The sequence below is a fragment of the Sorex fumeus genome, unplaced genomic scaffold, assembly GCF_029834395.1.
Source record: "Sorex fumeus unplaced genomic scaffold, SorFum_2.1 ptg000053l, whole genome shotgun sequence".
Classification (NCBI taxonomy): Eukaryota; Metazoa; Chordata; class Mammalia; order Eulipotyphla; family Soricidae; genus Sorex; species Sorex fumeus.
Genome location: NW_026606110.1, coordinates 1,037,236 through 1,054,908, shown reverse-complemented (window position 1 = coordinate 1,054,908; position 17,673 = coordinate 1,037,236). Strand labels below are relative to the sequence as shown.

At 58.3% G+C, this 17,673-nt stretch overlaps 1 protein-coding gene across 6 annotated transcripts in view; it reads right to left on the bottom strand.

The window, feature by feature from the left end:
• The window catches only part of MATN2 (matrilin 2), a 92,818-nt gene that overhangs the window by 21,700 nt on the left and 53,445 nt on the right, over positions 1-17,673 (bottom strand). For 5 of the 6 annotated variants that reach the window (XM_056124922.1, XM_056124923.1, XM_056124927.1 and 2 more), the window contains exons 8-10: positions 12,127-12,249; positions 9,087-9,209; positions 8,475-8,597 (exon numbers count right to left, since the gene is read on the bottom strand). In XM_056124922.1, the coding sequence (XP_055980897.1) occupies positions 8,475-8,597; positions 9,087-9,209; positions 12,127-12,249 (369 nt within the window). The remainder of the gene's footprint in view (positions 1-8,474; positions 8,598-9,086; positions 9,210-12,126; positions 12,250-17,673) is intronic. The other variant, XM_056124926.1, reaches the window with a different exon arrangement.

Here is a 17,673-nt window from a genome sequence, read left to right as displayed (position 1 = left end):
CTTCAGCTCTCATTCCTTCTCTGCTACAGGTCGAGGAAGGCCATCACTGCCAACCAAGCCCGGGCTGGCCCGAGTCTCTGAACCCATGAAGACCAGGAAGAACAATGGCGATGGTGATGATGATGATGGATGGTTTGGGCCACCCCTGGCAGTGCTCCAGACTTATTCTCAGCTCAGTGCTCAGGGATGACACCTACTGGTGTTCAGGGGCCAGAGGCAGTGACTGGGGATCAAACCCAGGTTGGTCCTGGGCAAGGTGTGAAGTACCTTAAATCCCTTATTCTTCTTCGTTGTCGCGATTACGGTGGGCACCTCTCCTGGGGGGAGCAAACCCAGGCTTCCTGCAACACCTGCTTCCTGCCACTCCCCACGGCGCACGCCCGTTACTGCTTTAATTGGTTTAGCCAGAAAACAGCCACAGACCATCCCCGCCCCCCACCAACCCACAAGGCATTCCTAAAGTATTTTTTTTCCTCTTTATTTTATTTTTTTTTTTATTTTTTGCTTTTTGGGGTCACACCAGTGATGCTCAGGGCTTACTCCTGGCAGTGCTTGGGGGACCCTTATGAGATGCTGGGGATTGAACTCGGGCCGACTTCGTACAAGGCAAATGCCCTCCCCGCTGTGCTGTCGCTCTGGCCTCTCCTGAAATATTTCTTGCTGGAGGGAAAACCCCTCCCGTGGTCAGCCCCAACGGCCCCCCTCACCAGTCCGGGAAAGAAAGCCGGAGCCTCGCCAAGATCAAGCACTAATGAGCAGGCGTGCCCGCCTCGACACCGACTCTGGACAGGACCATGACCGCCCTGCTCCCCCCTCACACCTCACGGGGCTCCTCGAGGAAGCTCTCAGACACGGAGATTCCGTCTTCCTTGGGGAAACGCGCCCGTCAGCTTCTGGAAGCGCTGCCAAAGCCCTGGGACTCAGGAGAGTGTGCTGGAAACTGAACCGCAGAGGAGAATCTGGCTCAGGACCCCAGGCCTCCGCCACTCCTGATTCATGCAGAGCCTTTCCGGAAGACTCAGGGTCGCCCCGCATGGACCGGGAAGAGGAAACAGAGCCCCAGATGCCAAAAAATGCAGCCGGCCAGCTGGCCCTGGAGGTGGGTCTCCCCACCCTCCCCCTGCCTGAATCCTGAGTGAGAATATTCACTGTCGAAGGGAAGTCACAATTGGGACAGCCTCGGGCTCCGCTTTCCCCTGCAGACTGGGGGCTTGGCAGGACAGCGGGAAGGTCTCACACACAGCTGACCTGCTTCCATCTCCAGCACCCCAGAGTGTCCCCGGGGCCCCTCCAGGCGTGTCCCTGAGTGCAGGTCCAGGAGGAGGCCTGGAGCACTGCCAAGTGTGCTTCCCGACGAGAATTAGAAAAGCAGAAGCAGGGGAATCCCTCCCAGGCCCCCCCACCCCAGCTAGTGATCTAGGCCTGAGCCCAGCAACCCCCTCCCCCAGGCTCTCCCCCAGCCATGGAGCACTGGCCTGGCCGCTGACCCTCCTGGGACCCTGGGCATGAAGCACTCGCCTGGCTGCTGACCCTCCGGGACCCCAGGCATGGAACACTGGCCTGGCCGCTGACCCTCCTGGGACCCTGGGCATGAAGCACTGGCCTGGCCGCTGACCCTCCGGGACCCCAGGCATGGAACACTGGCCTGGCCGCTGACCCTCCTGGGAGCCAAGTCCCTGATCTGCAGCACACCTGGGCTTCCGCGGTCCCAGGTCTTCAGAATCATTGCACGCTTGGAAAAAATCCGTAGCTGGGCTGGAGGGGAAAGGGGTGCCAGGAGGGGTTCAATGTTCCCCTCTTTGCCCCACTCCCTGGTCGGGGGTGGGGGGGAGTGCTGAGCGCCCCCCTGTGGCATGCAGCTACCTGCACTGGGGCCCTTCCGCCCTGCACCTTCGCCGCGGTGCTCCTCTGCACGTGCACAGTGCTCACACTTGGATAAGGGGCAAGGGGTGGACTAAAAAAAAGCCATAAGCAGCCCAAGCAGGAGACGCCGGGGATCGGAGGGTATCAACAGACTCCCCCCACACACACTTCCAGAAAGCAGCCAGCCAGCGGAGGAGCAAGGGAGCCCCCTGGGTGGGGACATAGACCATCTCGGACAGGGACCACTGAGTGCCAGCAGAACGCACACAGCACGTGAGTGAGAGAGGGGAGGGAAGGAAAACGCTGTGTGGGCTGAGATTTCCCAAAGAGAAACCCCAGAGATGCAGACAGTGTGTACGGTCAGGCTGTGTAACAGTCACTGTCCAGCCACGAGTTACTGAGAGCACTACAAGGGGCGGGGACGATCACGGTGACGTTTGGATTTCTGGTCAGAGAGGTGATGGTGCGGTTCGGGTGCCTGCCTTGAGGTTAGGGTGCTTCCCTCGCATGCGCTGACCCTGATTCCATCCGTGCCACTGGCAGGCGTGAGTCCCAAGTGTGGAGCCAGCAGGGAGCCCTGATCACAGCAGGTGCACCCACCCGACCACCCCCCCACCGAAAGCAGGCGTGCGTGTAGCAAGGGACCTTTCCCTGGTGCTTTCGGATCGTGGTGGCAGAGCACACTACACGCGTGTTGGCACGTGTATCTTCACGGGGTAGATGTCACATACATCCAGGGCCGGCTGTGGGGTCCAGGGCTCCTTCCACACAAGGCCAGGCCCTCAGAAGCTGCCCCATCTCAGTGTGGTTGTTATCCTTTGGAAGGGGGACCTGGGGTCCCCCCAGTGAAGGTCAAGGGCTGTTCCTCCCTACCCAGGACTTTTTCTGGTGCTCGGGGGTCCCCGAATGATGCCAGAGACTCCAGCCTGTGTCACCGCTGCAGTGGCCAAGTGCCTTTGCCCTACAATCTCTCTCTGACCCCATCATCAGAATCATTATTTTGGCTTGGGTGGGGGCACACCCAGCAGTATTCAGGGCTTACTCCTGGCTCTGTGCTCAGGGATCATCCTGGTGGTGCCAGGATGGAACCCAGGCCGGCCGGGCGCAAGGTGAGCGTTCCCTCCTCTGCCACCTCTCCAGCCCCCTTGCTGTTTTTAAACCACTGCACCAACATGCCTTCGACCCATCTCTTCTTGGCTGGGGGGGGCGGGTTCAAGCGATTCCTAATCTTCCCTGTTCCGATCATTACTGCCTCGCCATCCTAGGGCATGCCTGCCCTTCCGCACAAAATGAGATAGTGGGTCGCAAACTGTCATCCGGAACTGCCTCGTTAAAGATCTGAGGATTTCCACACCCTCCTCCAAAGAGATTTTATGGAGCAACGGATGCTAGTCTCCATTTCAGCAGCTCTGGGCTGCTAGAGCTTTATGTGTGTGTGTGTGTGTGTGTGTGTGTGTGTGTGTGTGTGTGAGAGAGAGAGAGAGAGAGAGAGAGAGAGAGAGAGAGAGAGAGAGAGAGAGAGAGATATTGAGATTTGGGAGGCGGGTGTGAAATTTCCTGAGCACAGTTTAGGGGGCCCGGGGTGTCACTGTGGTGATACTCGGTCACCCAGGGCCAGCAGAGCCTGATGGATCTCGGGTCCCTGCACACACCCTGCTGCCTCCCAGTCCCCAGATCTTTTCAAAGTCTTTTAGATGGTCCCAATAAACTGTCAGGGGGCAGGGCTGGCTGCCCAGAGCTCCTGCTGGGAGTCCTCCAGGTGTCCAGATCATTCCGTGCCAGCTATTGTGGACCAGACAATTTCATCTTTCACTTTGTGGCCATCCCCCCACCCCCACCCCCCGCAGACAGGTGTGTTGGGCCACACCCAGTGGTGTTCAGGAGCTGCTCCTGGCTCTGTGCTCCAGGATCACTCTGGGTCGTGTTTAGAGATAATACGGGATGCGGGGATAGAAAGACATCAGTCACACGCAAGGCAAGTGCCTTAACCCCTGGATCACTCTAGCCCTTGAGATACAAATTAGGGGCTGGAGCGATAGCACAGCGGGTAGGGCGTTTGCCTTGCACACAGCCAACATGGCCTACCCAGGTTCGATTCCCAGCACCCCATATGGTCCCCCGAGCACCGCCAGGAGCAATTCCTGAGTGCAGAGCCAGGAGGAACCCCTGAGCATCGCCGGGTGTGACCCAAAAGGCAAAAAAAAAAAGATACAAATTAAGGGGCCAGAGCATCAGTACAATGAGTAGGGCATATGCTCTGCATGAGGCCACCCCAGGTTTGATCCCCGGCATCCCGTATGGTCCTGAATGCAGAGCCAGGAGGAACCCGACACTCCACATAAATAATAATAATAATAATAATAATAATAATAATAATTAACAAATCCGAAAATAAAAAATGCAAATACAAATTAAAAACAGCACAGCTAAAAAAAAAATTTTAACTACAAAAATGTGACTCGAGCCACCATGTTCAAAACACATGAACAGAGGCTGGAGGGAGCCTGGCGGGGAGGGCGCCTGCCCTTCACGGGGCTGACTCAAGTTCAACGTCCCCCAGAGGCTGCTCCGTCGAGACCCGTCAGGAGTGACCCTGAGCACGGGATCGGGAGCAAGCCCACAGCACAGCCGAGGGTGGCCTAGAAACAAAATCCTCAAAACGACATGAACAAATCTGTTTCTAATTTAACGGACAAAAACCCGTTAAAGAAGGTTCTCGTCGCTGTCACAGGGAGAGGCGGGCTGGAAGGGGCGGGCGGGGGCTGGATGGGGGGAGGCGTGGGCAGAGTTGCGGGTAGCCCACGGCTGACAGAGACAGGCCTCCCACATCTGGATTCTGCAGCTGGTGAGTCACGCAGGGCTGTGGGTCTGCCCCACTGGGGTCTGTGGTCTGTGGGCACCCATCTGCGGGGGCCGCCGTGCAGGGGGTTATTAAGGCCACCCCCCTCGAAGTGGGGGAGGGCAGGGAGCCACAGAGACCGTCTGCCCGCCGAGAGGAGAGTCCTGTGGCTGCTGGCATTTCTCAGAGGCCCTCGCTGGTGCGCTGTACCATCTGCCCGATGCTTCACGAGCCATGGGGCTGGGTGGCACGTGGCTGGGTCTTTCCCTTTCCTTCCCAGGAAGGAATGTGGGGCCTCACACGCGTGAAGCGTGTGCTGTACGACTGGGTCCCCGCCAGGGCACCCTTCGGAGGCCCTCACACGGGCAGATCTGGAGGGAGGGGAGCTGGGTGCGCACCCTGTCTCTGCTCTCTGTTCCCCACAGAAGAGACAACGGGATGGGAGTGATAGCACAGCGAGGAGGGTGCTTGCCTTGCTGCAGCCGACCCAGGTTCAATCTCCCACATCCCATATGGTCCCTTGGGCCCGACCAGGAGCCATTCCTGAGCACAGAGGTACGAGTGAGCCCTGAGTACCATGGGGTGTGGTCTCAAAACAAAAGGGGAGGGGGGTGATGCGTAAGCACCATCAGACCTCCCTCCCCTCTTACTGCATGCCAACACGTGCCCACACACATGCCTGCTCCCCGGGTCCTGCTGAGCCGGAGTCCCCGGGTGAGGGCGCTGCATGGGCCTCTCGGAGCTGGTCAGGTCGGAGGTGGCTCGCAGGGGAGTCCCCTCAAAGTCATCAAGCTCTTTGTCATTTGAGCTGGGAAATGCACAACTGAACCCCGTGAACTACAGAAAGTCACACAGAAATCCTGGGCACTTAGTACTGGACGGGGGCGCCGGACATGACCACCCTGGGCTGGGAGCACTGTGTGTCTGGGTGGGGCGCCCCTGCCACCTCCCCAAGCTCCCTGCCAACTGCCCTCCAGGACACTGGTGGTGGTTGGGGGTCAGCATCACAGAAGCGACCATTGGATACAAACTGACCGCATGTGACTGCAAGGGGGACTTGGGGGCACACCCGGCAGTGCGCAAGGCTTACTCCGGGCTCTGCACTCAAGGACCACTCAGATCAGAGGGTCACAGAGGGTGCTGGGGATGGAACCGGGGTGAGCCTGGCAGGCGCCCTCCACACTCCTCGGCTCCAGTGGACACCTGCTTCCAGAGGTCGCAGGACAGGGCAGATAAAGGGAGGGTTGGCTTCCCCGAGGATGCCAGGAAGTGACAACCAACACATCCCAGCCACACAGCCGGCATGGGGGTCAAGGGTAAAAGCCACTTGGCAGCTCCAACTTTCTCTGAGTCCCCTCTACTCGCCCCCCAGGTCCAAACAGTGCTCAGGTGCGGACTGTAGCAGCTGACAGGTGGCAACGAGGACCAGGCGTGTCACCCAGATAATCCAGTTGGCCAAGACTGCGAATCTGTCCTGAACTCGAGAAACTTCTCCCCGCCGCCTGGTGAGACCAACCCGCTGTGGGGTCAGCCCCCTGCCCAGGGCTATGGAGTATGCCTGTCTGCACGGTGGCCACGGTCACTGTCCCAGCCATACAGAGAGCTGACTGATCAAAATGACCAGCCAGATTGTATCCCATCCCAGCTCACAGCAAGAGTCCGCGTGGCTGCTCCCAGTGGCCCTCCATGATCGGGCCCCGAGCCCCCACATGTCCCAGCCCTCTGCAAAGATGCTCCTGGCCCGGCCCCCTGCAATGTGACCATGTTCTCAGTCTCTGTCTTGGTCCACCTGGGAACAGGCCTTGGGAGGAGAAAGCACCATGAGCAAAGGGGACGGTGCACGGAGCTGACCCTGGCGACATCCCCTGCACCACCAGGTATGATTCCTGAGCACAGAGCTGGGAGGGAGCCCGGAGCACCACTAGGTGTGCCCCTCACCCCCACCACCCCACCACCATCAAAATAAACAAAACAAGGCTCTCCACTGAGCACTGACCAGAGTTCGCTGCGGGGAAGCGTGCCCAGGGGTCATCTCTGCCCGCCTCGCCTGCAGCCAGAGGATGTGGAGTGGGGCAGGAAAGCTTCTCCCCTTCCCCCGGGACTGACTGAAACCACAGGATCTCAACCTGTCGCATTAGTGCCAGCGGCCTGAGGGAAGTTGATATGGGCCTTTCTCGGGGACAGGAAGGCGAGGGGGCCCTCTTTTTGCACAACCAGTGTGATGGCAGGGAGTGAGGGTGGGGAGGCTGTCATACTGTTTTTCGGGTGCAGCACCAGCAGATTCTTCTAGGCAGACTGGAGTGGAGGGAAGAGCCAAGACACCAGATTCTGTATAGCCTCAAGCTGGCGGCGTGGTGGAGGGTGGGCAAGAAAGCGAGCAGGCACCAGCGGGCAGCCCTCACTGCCCAGACACCAGCAACCAGACCTCACTGCCCAGACACCAGCAACCAGACCTCACTGTCCAGGCACCAGCAGGCTGGGCCTTACTGCCCAGATACCAGCAACCAGACCTCACTGCCCAGACACCAGCAACCAGACCTCACTGTCCAGGCACCAGCAGGCTGGGCCTTACTGCCCAGATACCAGCAACCAGACCTCACTGCCCAGGCACCAGCAACCAGACCTCACTGTCCAGGCACCAGCAGGCTGGGCCTTACTGCCCAGATACCAGCAACCAGACCTCACTGCCCAGGCACCAGCAACCAGACCTCACTGCCCAGACACCAGCAACCAGACCTCACTGTCCAGGCACCAGCAGGCTGGGCCTTACTGCCCAGACACCAGCAACCAGACCTCACTGTCCAGGCACCAGCAGGCTGGGCCTTACTGCCCAGACACCAGCAACCAGACCTCACTGCCCAGGCACCAGCAACCAGACCTCACTGCCCAGGCACCAGCAACCAGACCTCACTGCCCAGACACCAGCAACCAGACCTCACTGCCCAGGCACCAGCAACCAGACCTCACTGCCCAGACACCAGCAGGCTGGGCCTCACTGCCCAGGTACCCGCAACCAGGAGGCACTAGCAGGCGGCCCTCACTGCCCCTTGGCTCCTGCCCCGTGTTCTCCCTGCCTTCGATGACCTTCTCCAACATGGCGTATCTGATGCTGAACCAGGTCCAGTTAGGGGTTGGGGGTGGAAACGCAGGCCCCTGAGGTCGGCCTGGAGCTCAGCCTTTCCTGGGACTCTGTTGCCCAGAGAAGAGCCCACACTGGCCCCCCTGAGAAGATTCCTAAAGCTGGTCAGACCTGCCCTCCCCCAGACCCAATTCCCTCTGCTGTCTACTGACCAACCTTGCCACTGGCCCGGCCACAGCACACCACCAACTCCAGCCTAAGAGTAGGATGCTTAGGGGCATGACCCCCACTCCCACCCCATCTTCCCAGGCTACCCACCTGGGAATAAGCCTACTTTCTCCCATCAGCTCTTTCTTGAACACCGACTTTCCAGTGCTGGGCACCCACGAGGACCTCTGCAGCCGGTCACAAGTCTTGCAGTGTGAAGCCCAGATCATCCCCCCAGTACCTCTGGGAGCCAAGCCCAGCACAGAATTGAGGGTAGCCCTGCAGGGTGTGACCCCCTAAACCAGATCTAAGCCGGTGGGCAGCCAGGGAAAACTGCAAAGTTCTCTGAGAGAGGGAGAGACCACTGTGGCCGAGGGGCAGGCTTGGTCCTGAACAGTCAGTCTGCAGGCATGTCCCAAGGACCCGAGGGGGTCAGTGCACGGGACCTCGCCGCCCCCACCCCCCCAGAGCCCCGGTAACACTCACTGGCACAGGTCTTGCCGTCCCCGCGGAGCCTGTGTCCCTCGGGGCAGCGGCAGACGAAGGACGTGTCTGTGCTGATGCAGGCGTGCTGGCAGCCGTGGTCATTCAGCAGGCAGTGATCCACCCCTGCAAACCCGCCGGTCGCCGTCACGCACACACCCCTGCGGGCATGCAATGCCCCGCAGAACCCGCACGCGGCCCCAGCTCCGGGGAGCGGATGCAAGTGGAGCGCTGGGGCACCCTCTGCCGCGGGCCTGCGCCCACCCTTCGCGCCGCGCTGCAGCGCACCTGCGCGCACTCGGTCTCACGCGCGCTGCTCCTCGCATGCACACCTGTGCTCGCTGTTTTCCCACGCTGCGGCGCGCATGCGTGCACTCTCCCACGCTCCGCCGCTCCCACGCGCGTGCGATCACTCGCTCCCACGCTTCCAAGCAGCGCACGCACCCACTCTCCCACGTGGTGTCGTGCACGGGCGCCCGTGTTCGCGTGCGCCCAGGCTGCAGCGCGCATACACTCCCACGCTCTGCCCCGCGCTCCCTCGCTGACGTGCACCCACGTGGCCGGGAGCCTCCCCTTTGGGTGGTGGCGGGGGGCAGTTCGGGGAGCGGGACTCACGGGAGCAGGTCTTGAGGTCGTCGTTGATGAGGAAGCCCTCGGAGCACTGGCAGACGAACGAGTCCTCGGTGTTGAGGCAGAGCTGCTCGCAGCCGTGGTCCTGCTGGGCGCAGTGGTCCACCCCTGCGTGGTGACATGACGGGGAGCCGTGCAGAAAGAGCTGGGGGTCCTCCCAGCGGCCCCTCGCGGCGCCCCCTACCCCCGGCCACACCAGCCCGAGCCTTCGAAGGTGCAGAACCCGCTGGCTTGCTGCTGGGCGGGGGTCTTCACGCACCCGCTGCAGCCTTGCGGCCCAGGCAGGGGTAGGTGGCTCACCCTGGCGGGCGGGAGTGGTCTCTAAGGTCAGGGGCAAGGGCTCGCCCACCAGTGGACAGCTGGGCAGACAGCGCAGGGTTCTGCCCTCGGTCAGGCCTGGTGCTCAAGCCCAGCACCCAGCTCCTAGCCCCCGGTGGCCTGCACTCTGCTCCTGAGGCTGGGATGTGTGGGGAGGATGGAGTCTGCTTTCTTGTGGGGTCTCGGGAGAAAGCAGGGTGACACGTGACAAGCCCTGGGGCAGGACCCACTGCAGATGATCGTTTTCATGAAAAAGTTGTTCTAGGGTGGGCTTTTGCCCTGTACACGTCCCACCAAGGTGCCACCCCTGACATCCCAGGTGGTGCCCTTCCCGCCCCCCCCCCAACAGTATCAGGAGGAGGAGTTCCTGAGTGCAGAGCCAGGAGTCAGCCCTCAGCACCGCTGGGTGTGACCGCCTACCGCCAAAAATGGGAAAAAAGGTCATTCTGGAGGGAGAGAGCACAGTAGGGAGGACTCCGCTTTGCACACTGCCGACTGCAGTTCAATCCCCATCATCATCTGGTCCTGAGCACCACCATGAGTGATTATTCCTGAGCACCGAGCCAGGCATCCGCCCTGAGCGCCATTGGGTGTAGACACACAAAAAAGCACACCGTGTCAGAGCTCCGAGTCCTGTCTGAGGAGCAGGCGACCCCTCCTAGCCAGGGCAGCAGCTGCTTGTGGTGCTGGGCTGGGATCCCCGAGTGCTGCTGTGGTGAGCTGCTCCCACATCTCCTCCAGGGGGAATGCACTTCCAGAGGCTTCTGTGACTGGGGTCTCGTTCAGGACGCCCAAGTGTCCTCTCGAATACCCAGAGGGCCTTGTGGAACATCCCACCTGCCGCCCATGCAGGCAGAATCTCGGGCACTAGGTGAGTGACTTCACATCCGATTCTGTCATGACCTGTCTTGGGAGCCCCGGGAAAGTGATTACCTTGTGCCTCAGTTTCTCCACCTTTAGAGACAGAATGTGGCTGTCTCTTGGGAGTAAAGGGAGTGAATGAGGGGCGAGGGGGGGCCAAGGGGAGGGGTCAAAGAGCTGGCGCATAGGCTTTGCACGCAAGAGCCCCCGGGATCAAACCGGACACTGCATATGCCCTGGCAAGGCCCTGGGTGGTCCCAAAAGAAAAAAAAAAAGGAATGAACTAGGGAGTGAATGTTTAGGCTTGCTGGCAAGGACCTGGGGGAGCAGAACTTATGACTTTTCCTAGGGACACTAGACAGAAAGGGCTTGATTGTTACTTTCTTTCTTCCTTTTCATTTTTTTTCATGAGCTCGTTACTGATTTGCATTATTCAGGATTGTTAGGATTTAAAAAAAAATTCGATTCCAGAGAGAATAAAATGATTCCTTCTTCTCTGACCTTTCTCTGAGCCCCTCCTGGCAGATGGGGCAGGGGCAAGGAGGCCACGGCTCCTGGGGACAGTAGGGGACCCAGTCAGCCAGTGTCCATCTGCCTGGGACCCCCAGTCACAGGTCCGGGGTGTCTCTTTACTGGCCTCCTGCCCCCAGCATCCATCAGCCCTCAGAGACCAATGCCTCATCAGGCACGGACTTGGGTACCAACTGGGGAGTTCAAAGGTTCCCTGGTCTCCATTGGAGCAATCTCGGGAGGGCCAAGGGGGTCCTTTGTTCCCTCTGCAGATGCAGGGGTTTCCAGCAGCTTCTTCTGTTTCTAGCCCTAAACAGCTGCTCTGTCGTCCCTGCTGACAGTCCATGTCTGTGCCCGGGGCTGGGGCAGATGTGTGCCACTGCCCACAGAGGCCGTCTGTGCCCGGCACGTCCCCGAGCACCCCCTCCCCACACCCCCAAGCGTGGGCAGCCCCCACTCTGCCGGCCTGGGTCAGGGTAGACGGTGCCTCATAAAAAACCCAGGGCCGCCAGCTGGCAGGGGTGGCGAGTTTCCGTGCGCTGACATCACCGCCCGGCGACTGCTGGGAATGACACAATGAGGAGAGGTCCCTACGCGAGACAGCCGCGTTCTCAGCTGCCCGGAGCCCGAGGCCCACGACATCCCACAGTCTGGGCCCCGGGGACACCGGGCACCCGGGCTCCACGGAGTAACAGCTACCCTCTGTGATTCTGTGCGTGGGGGGCTGGGCAAGGGCTGCCCGTGGCGGTCCTGGCCATCCCCTTGCATGATCCCTGAGATCACCTCCACTTTTTTTTTTTTTTTTTTTTGCTTTTTGGGTCACACCTGACGTTGCACAGGGGTTACTCAAGGCTCATGCACTCAGGAATTATCCGGGCAGTGCTCGGGGGACCATATGGGATGCTGGGAATTGAACCCAGGTCGGCCGCGTGCAAGGCAAATGCCCTCCCCGCTGTGCTATCGCTCCAGCCCCCACTTTCAAAGAGATCACACTGGGGGGTGTGGGTGGCAGGTCACGTGCCTGGGGGTGCTCAGACGGTCTTCCTGGCTCTGTGCTCAGCAGTGACCCCTGGTGTTGTTTTTGGGAAACGTGGTGCTGGGAATGAACCCGAGGCCACTTAGAGCAGGGCCTTAGTCCCCGTCCTTCCTCTCCAACCCCTACGTCCACTTTTTGATAAAGCTTGACAAAGCCACGCGAAATGTCCAAGGCCCGACTCGAGGGCTCAAGTGTGGCAGAGCCGGGCTCAGTGCTCCCCAGAGCTGAGTGTGTGGGACCACCCAGCCCCCGGAGGCGGCTGGCAGCCTCTGCTTGCTCACCCCCTACCCCAACACTCACGGCTGCAGGTCCGGCCATTGGGGTCCAGTGTGTAGCCCCGGCGGCAGCGGCAGGAGAAGCCGCCCTCCGTGTTGACACAGTCGTGCTCGCAGCTGGGCTTGTGCAGGGCGCAGTAGTTGATCCCTGAGGAGGGAGATCCTGTCTCAGGCTCTGTGTTGGGGGGTGCTGAGCCCCGGTCGCTGGTGGTCATATTCAGGGGCTCCAAGCCCAGAGAGCCTAACGCCTACTCCTGGAGTGGGGGGGGGGTGCTCTAGTTCCCACTCTGTCCCCTTCCCTGGAGTCCAGTCCACCATCTTTTAAGCACCCTGCCTTCGCGAGGGCTCCGAGCACAGCACAGGGAGCTGCACTTGGCAGAGCTTCCAGGAGAGGAAACATGGGCACATCTGGCGATGCCCAGCGAGGCCTGAGAGGCAGGGACAGGGCAAGGGGACAGCTGCACCTCACTCTGGGGACAGGGAGAAGCCTGTCTCTCGGGGAGGTGAAAGCAGAGGAACCGGCTGCCCAGGAGCGACCCCCTTTACCATAGAGACACAGAGACCCCCTATACCGTAGAGACACAGAGACCCCCTTTGCCACAGAGACACAGAGACCCCCTATACTGTAGAGACACAGAGACCCCCCTGTACCGTACAGACTCAGAGACCTCCTTTGCCACAGAGACACAGAGACCCCCTTTGCCACAGAGACAGAGTGACCCCCTTGATCATGGAGATGCAGTGACCCCCTTTCCTGTAGAGACGCGGCTGCTTGGCCTCTGCCTGGGGCAGGCTAGGAGGAGCTGGAGATCTGCAGCCTTACAGAGAAAGCAAGTGAACTGGCCTGCACAGTGGGGGGAGGTCCTCCCAGTCTCCGCGGCTGCGCCAGAGCCCAGTAACTCGCTGCTGGCCATTCCGGGGGGTAGGACACACCAGAGTGCTCCTGACACCACGCTGTCTCCATGGGACCAGCCACGGCAGCCCCCGGCCTGACTCACGGCCTGGACAGAGCCACTTCTGGCACCCAGGCCTCCTCGCCTGGTCTCGGAACGGGAATCTTTCCAAACGAATGTCTCGGTGCTCGCGGGTGCTTGCCAAGAAGAGCCGCTGGGTCACACGTAGCTCCCGCTGGCCATTCTGTGGGGTCTCCATGCTGCTTCCAGGTCCAGCAAGGCTGGAGCAGAGACGGCCCCACCCCAGTAACGAGCTTCCTCTCCCACCCCCTTCTCTGCCAGCACGGCTTGTGGTCATCTTTGGGTTTGGGTTTTGGTATCTTTTTTTTCCTTAATATTGGCCATTCTCACTGGTGGGCGATGGTTTCTGTCACTCTGATTTGTGTTTTCTGCTAATAAGGGACAATGAACATGTTTTCTCACGCCTACTGGGCATCTGTGTGGCCTCCATCTTTTTCAGAGAAGCGTCTGTTCATCTTCTCATCATCCCACATTTTCAGTTTGTTTGTTACTGGACAACACCAGTAACAGACCCTGAGTGAAGCTCAGGGTTGACTCCTGGTTCTGTGCTCGGGGATCAGTCCTGGCTCTGTTCTCAGGGATGACTCCTGGTTCTGTGCTCAGGGCTGACTCCTGGCTCTGTGCTTGGGGCTCACTCCTGGCTCTGTTCTCAGGGATGACTCCTGGTTCTGTGCTCAGAGCTCACTCCTGGCTCTGTGCTCGGGGATCAGTCCTGGCTCTGTTCTCAGGGATGACTCCTGGTTCTGTGCTCGGGGATGACTCCTGGCTCTGTGCTCAGGGCTCACTCCTGGGGAGGCAAGTGCTCCCATCCCTGCTATTTCTTCCTCTCGATCCTAGCTGGGCATTTCCAGATGAGGGCAGGCTTCCTCTGCAGGGCACAACTGCTGTGCTTGGCGCCCTCAGGGCAGGGTTCCTGGAAGATGTGGGAAGGGGAGAAAGTGGGAGCTGAGGCCTCCCCCCATGCCCCGTGCAGAGGGGAGAGCACTGGGCTTGAGGGGAGGCAGAAGTGACCTGAGGACATGAGGACAGCAGTGGAGGGTCTTGGGTATTTTGGTGATGATGAGGTACAATAACTTTGCAAGTCAAAACCATAAAGATTTGGGCGCAGAGGAGCGGGAGAGATAGCACAGCGGGTAAGGTGTTTGCCTTGCACGCGGCCAACCTGGGTTCGATTCCCAGCATCTCATATGGTCCCCTGATCATCGCCAGGGGTAATTCCTGAGTGCAGAGCCAGGAATAACCCCTGTGCATCACCGGGTGTGACCCCCAAAAGCCAAAAAAAATAGATTTGGGGCCAGAGACAATAGAGAAAGAGAAGCCCTTATCTTTCATGCAGATGACCCTGTTCGAGTCTCCAGCACAGCCGAATCTGTCCCCCCCACCTCCCCTGCAAACCAGGAATGTTTTATGTTATAAGCATGTGATTTAAGTATTATAATAATAAATTTTCAGGATCACTGTCCTGTCACTGTCCTCCAGTTGTTCGTCGATTGGCTCAAGCAGGCCCAGTAACATCTCCATTGGAGACTTTGTTGTTACTGTGTCTGGCATATCGAATACGTCACGGGGAGCTTGCCAGGCTCTGCCCCGCGGGCGAGATACTCTCGGTAGCTTGCCGGGCTCTCCGAGAGGGGCGGAGGAATCGAACTCAGGTCGGCCATGTTGGCTGCATGCAAGGCAAACGCCCTACCGCTGTGCTATCGCTCCAGCCCAATTTTCAGGATAAGAATAAAAAATATTTTTAAAAAAGGAATGGAAGGGGCCGGAACGATAGCACAGCAGGCAGGGTGTTTTCCTTGCACACAGCTGACCTGGGCTTGATCCCTGGCATCCCATATGATCCCCCAGCACCGCCAGGAGTATTTCCTGAGTGCACAACCAGGAGTAATCCCTGAGCATCACTGGGTGTGAACCCCACCCCTGCCAAAATAAAAAGGAATGGGAAGCTGACCTAGTTCCATAAAAAAAAAAAATGAGAAGAAGCTCATAGGGGCTCTGAAGAAAGATTTTCCTTTCTGAAAAGACAAAGCTTTCTCTGCCCTGTCTCCTTTCTTCTTTGGCCCTAAGAGTAGGAGGATACGGTGGGTGCCTGGACTTCTGGCGGCCTTCCTGCCGTCAGGAGACTGCAAAGTCCCAAAGGATAGAAAGAATAGGGGGTGGGGGGGTGGAGAGGGAGGGCTCTGGGGTTAAGGCACTTACCTTGCATGCAGCCAACTCTGGTGTGATCCCCCAGACTACATATGGTCCCAAGACACTGCTAGGAGTGACCCTCAAGACAGAGCCAGGAGTAAACCATGAGCACCGCTGGGTGTGGTCCAACCTTCCTCATCACCCTCTCCCCCCAAAAGAATCATCATTCTGACATCACGAATCCCCAGGGCCCCCTGAGGAAAAGTTAAGTAGTTTTAAACGGCCTCAGAAGCCATGCACGGGCTTCCCCGTTTGTTCCAATCACAGAGTAGACAGAAGGAAAGTTCTAAAGCAGTTCAAGAGGAAACTTCCCTGTAAAGTCATCAATCCAACCACAATTTTGTTGTTGTTGCTGTTGTTCAATGCTCAGGGGCCCAGTTGCCACACCCAGTAATACTCTGCCAACTGGGTTGAGTGGTTAGATGCCAGGTCCCAAGGACGTGATGGCTGGGCCCACCAGGGCCACGCCAGTGATGATCAGGGGACCACGCGATGCCACAGTTCAAGTCAGGTCCGCATAGATCCCTGATCCCTGTACTCTCTCCCTATCAATGACAGATTTTTTTTGTTTTTGTTTTTCAGCAGTCAGAGAGCCCGGCAAGCTACCGAGAGTATTCGATATGCCAGACACAGTAACAACAAAGTCTCCAATGGAGACGTTACTGGGCCCGCTCGAGCAAATCGACGATCAACGGGAGGGCCTTTACCTTTACCTTTACCTTGTTTTTCGGCAGGGTGGGGAGTTAGGCCACATGCAGCTGCAGGAACTCAGGGATATTCCTGGCACTGCTCAGTGGACCAGATGTAGTACCAGGGATCGAACCTGGGTTGTATGCTACAACCACCTTACCAGCTGTACTCTCTCTGTCTGTCTATGTCTGTGTGTCTGTCTGTCTGTCTCTCTCTGCGACAGATTGTTTCTTAAGAGTTTAACCCTAGGGGCTGGAGTGATAGCACAGCGGGTAGGGCGTTTGCCTTGCGTGCAGCCAACATGGCCGACACAGGTTCGATTCCCAGCATCCCATATGGTCCCCCGAGCACCGCCAGGAGTAATTCCTGAGTGCATGAGCCAGGAGTAACCCCTGAGCATCACCGGGTGTGATCCAAAAAGCAAACAAATAAAAAAAAATAAAAAGAATTTAACCCTAGTTGAGGCAGTGAATCCTGGAAGATAGCAGCTCCCGGAGATTTCTTCGGACCCCGTGCCGAGCCAATCTCACCCAGGCTCCTTAGATGGAGTGGGTGTCCCTCTCCACCCACTCCAGTCGAACCCCCGTGGGCACAGACTTTCAGAAGAAAAACCCAGGTATGCGGGACCGGGCTCTGCAGAGGCCAGGCCACATGGTGGCGGAGATGATGCCCTTCCCATTTCCCCGCCCCTTCGGGTCCTGGCTGTCACGCCCATGAACTGCCTTTGGGCCAGATTTAAGCACTACCGGCCTGATCCAGAGACTCACAAATGAATCTCAGAACGGATTCGCTCCCTTCAGAAGTCTCTGGACCCCAATCGCTTACATCTTTAGAATTCTAGGAGCCCGTGGTGGTCGCTTTTGCTGCCGCACGACCTCTCCTGATATTCGTAATAAATGATAGAAAATAAGTTATCTAGAATCTGTCTGTGGCTGGCAGGCTTGAATGGTGGTGGAAAATCCGAAATAATGGTGGTGGGAAGGGGTAAGGGTGATAGGAAGTCTAATGATGGTGGGATTGGTGTTGATATATAGAATGGAATCAATCAATATGAACAACCTTATGAAAATAAAATTTTAGAAAAAGAATTTAACCCTAGGGCCAGCAGGTTCAATCCCCAGCTTCCCACATGGTCCCAGGTCCACAGGGAGAGATGCCCAGCACACTTTTTGGAAAGCGAGCAAGGCCTTAAGGAAAGAAAGAGGGAGTGGCAGGACAGAGGAGAGGGCGTTTGCCTTGCATGCCACGGATCCAGGTTCGATCCCCAGCACCCCATACGGTCCCCCGAGCAGAGTAATGCCTGAGTGCGGAGCCAGGAGTAACCCCTGAGCATTGGTGGGTGTGACCCAAAAAGAACCCCCCCCAAAAAAAGAAAGGTAAAGAAAAGAAAAGAGAAGACTGACACGCAGGATCATGGAATTGAGAGACACAGAACCCCTTGAGTGCTCGCCAGTTCCAAAGCATCGTTTCCCTGGCTATACTGAGAACAAGTCTAAGAGCAGAGGGTTGTTCCCCCTGGCCCTTCGCAGTCCTGTTTCCTCCCGTGTGGGGCTGGGACACACATGCACCCCCTCCCACTCCCTTCAGCCCAGGGTTACTAGGGCGTGTGCTATGCACCCTACAGCCATTATTATTATTATTATTATTATTATTATTTTGCTTTTTGGGTCACACCCAGCGATGCACAGGAGTTACTCCTGGTTCATGCACTCAGGAAT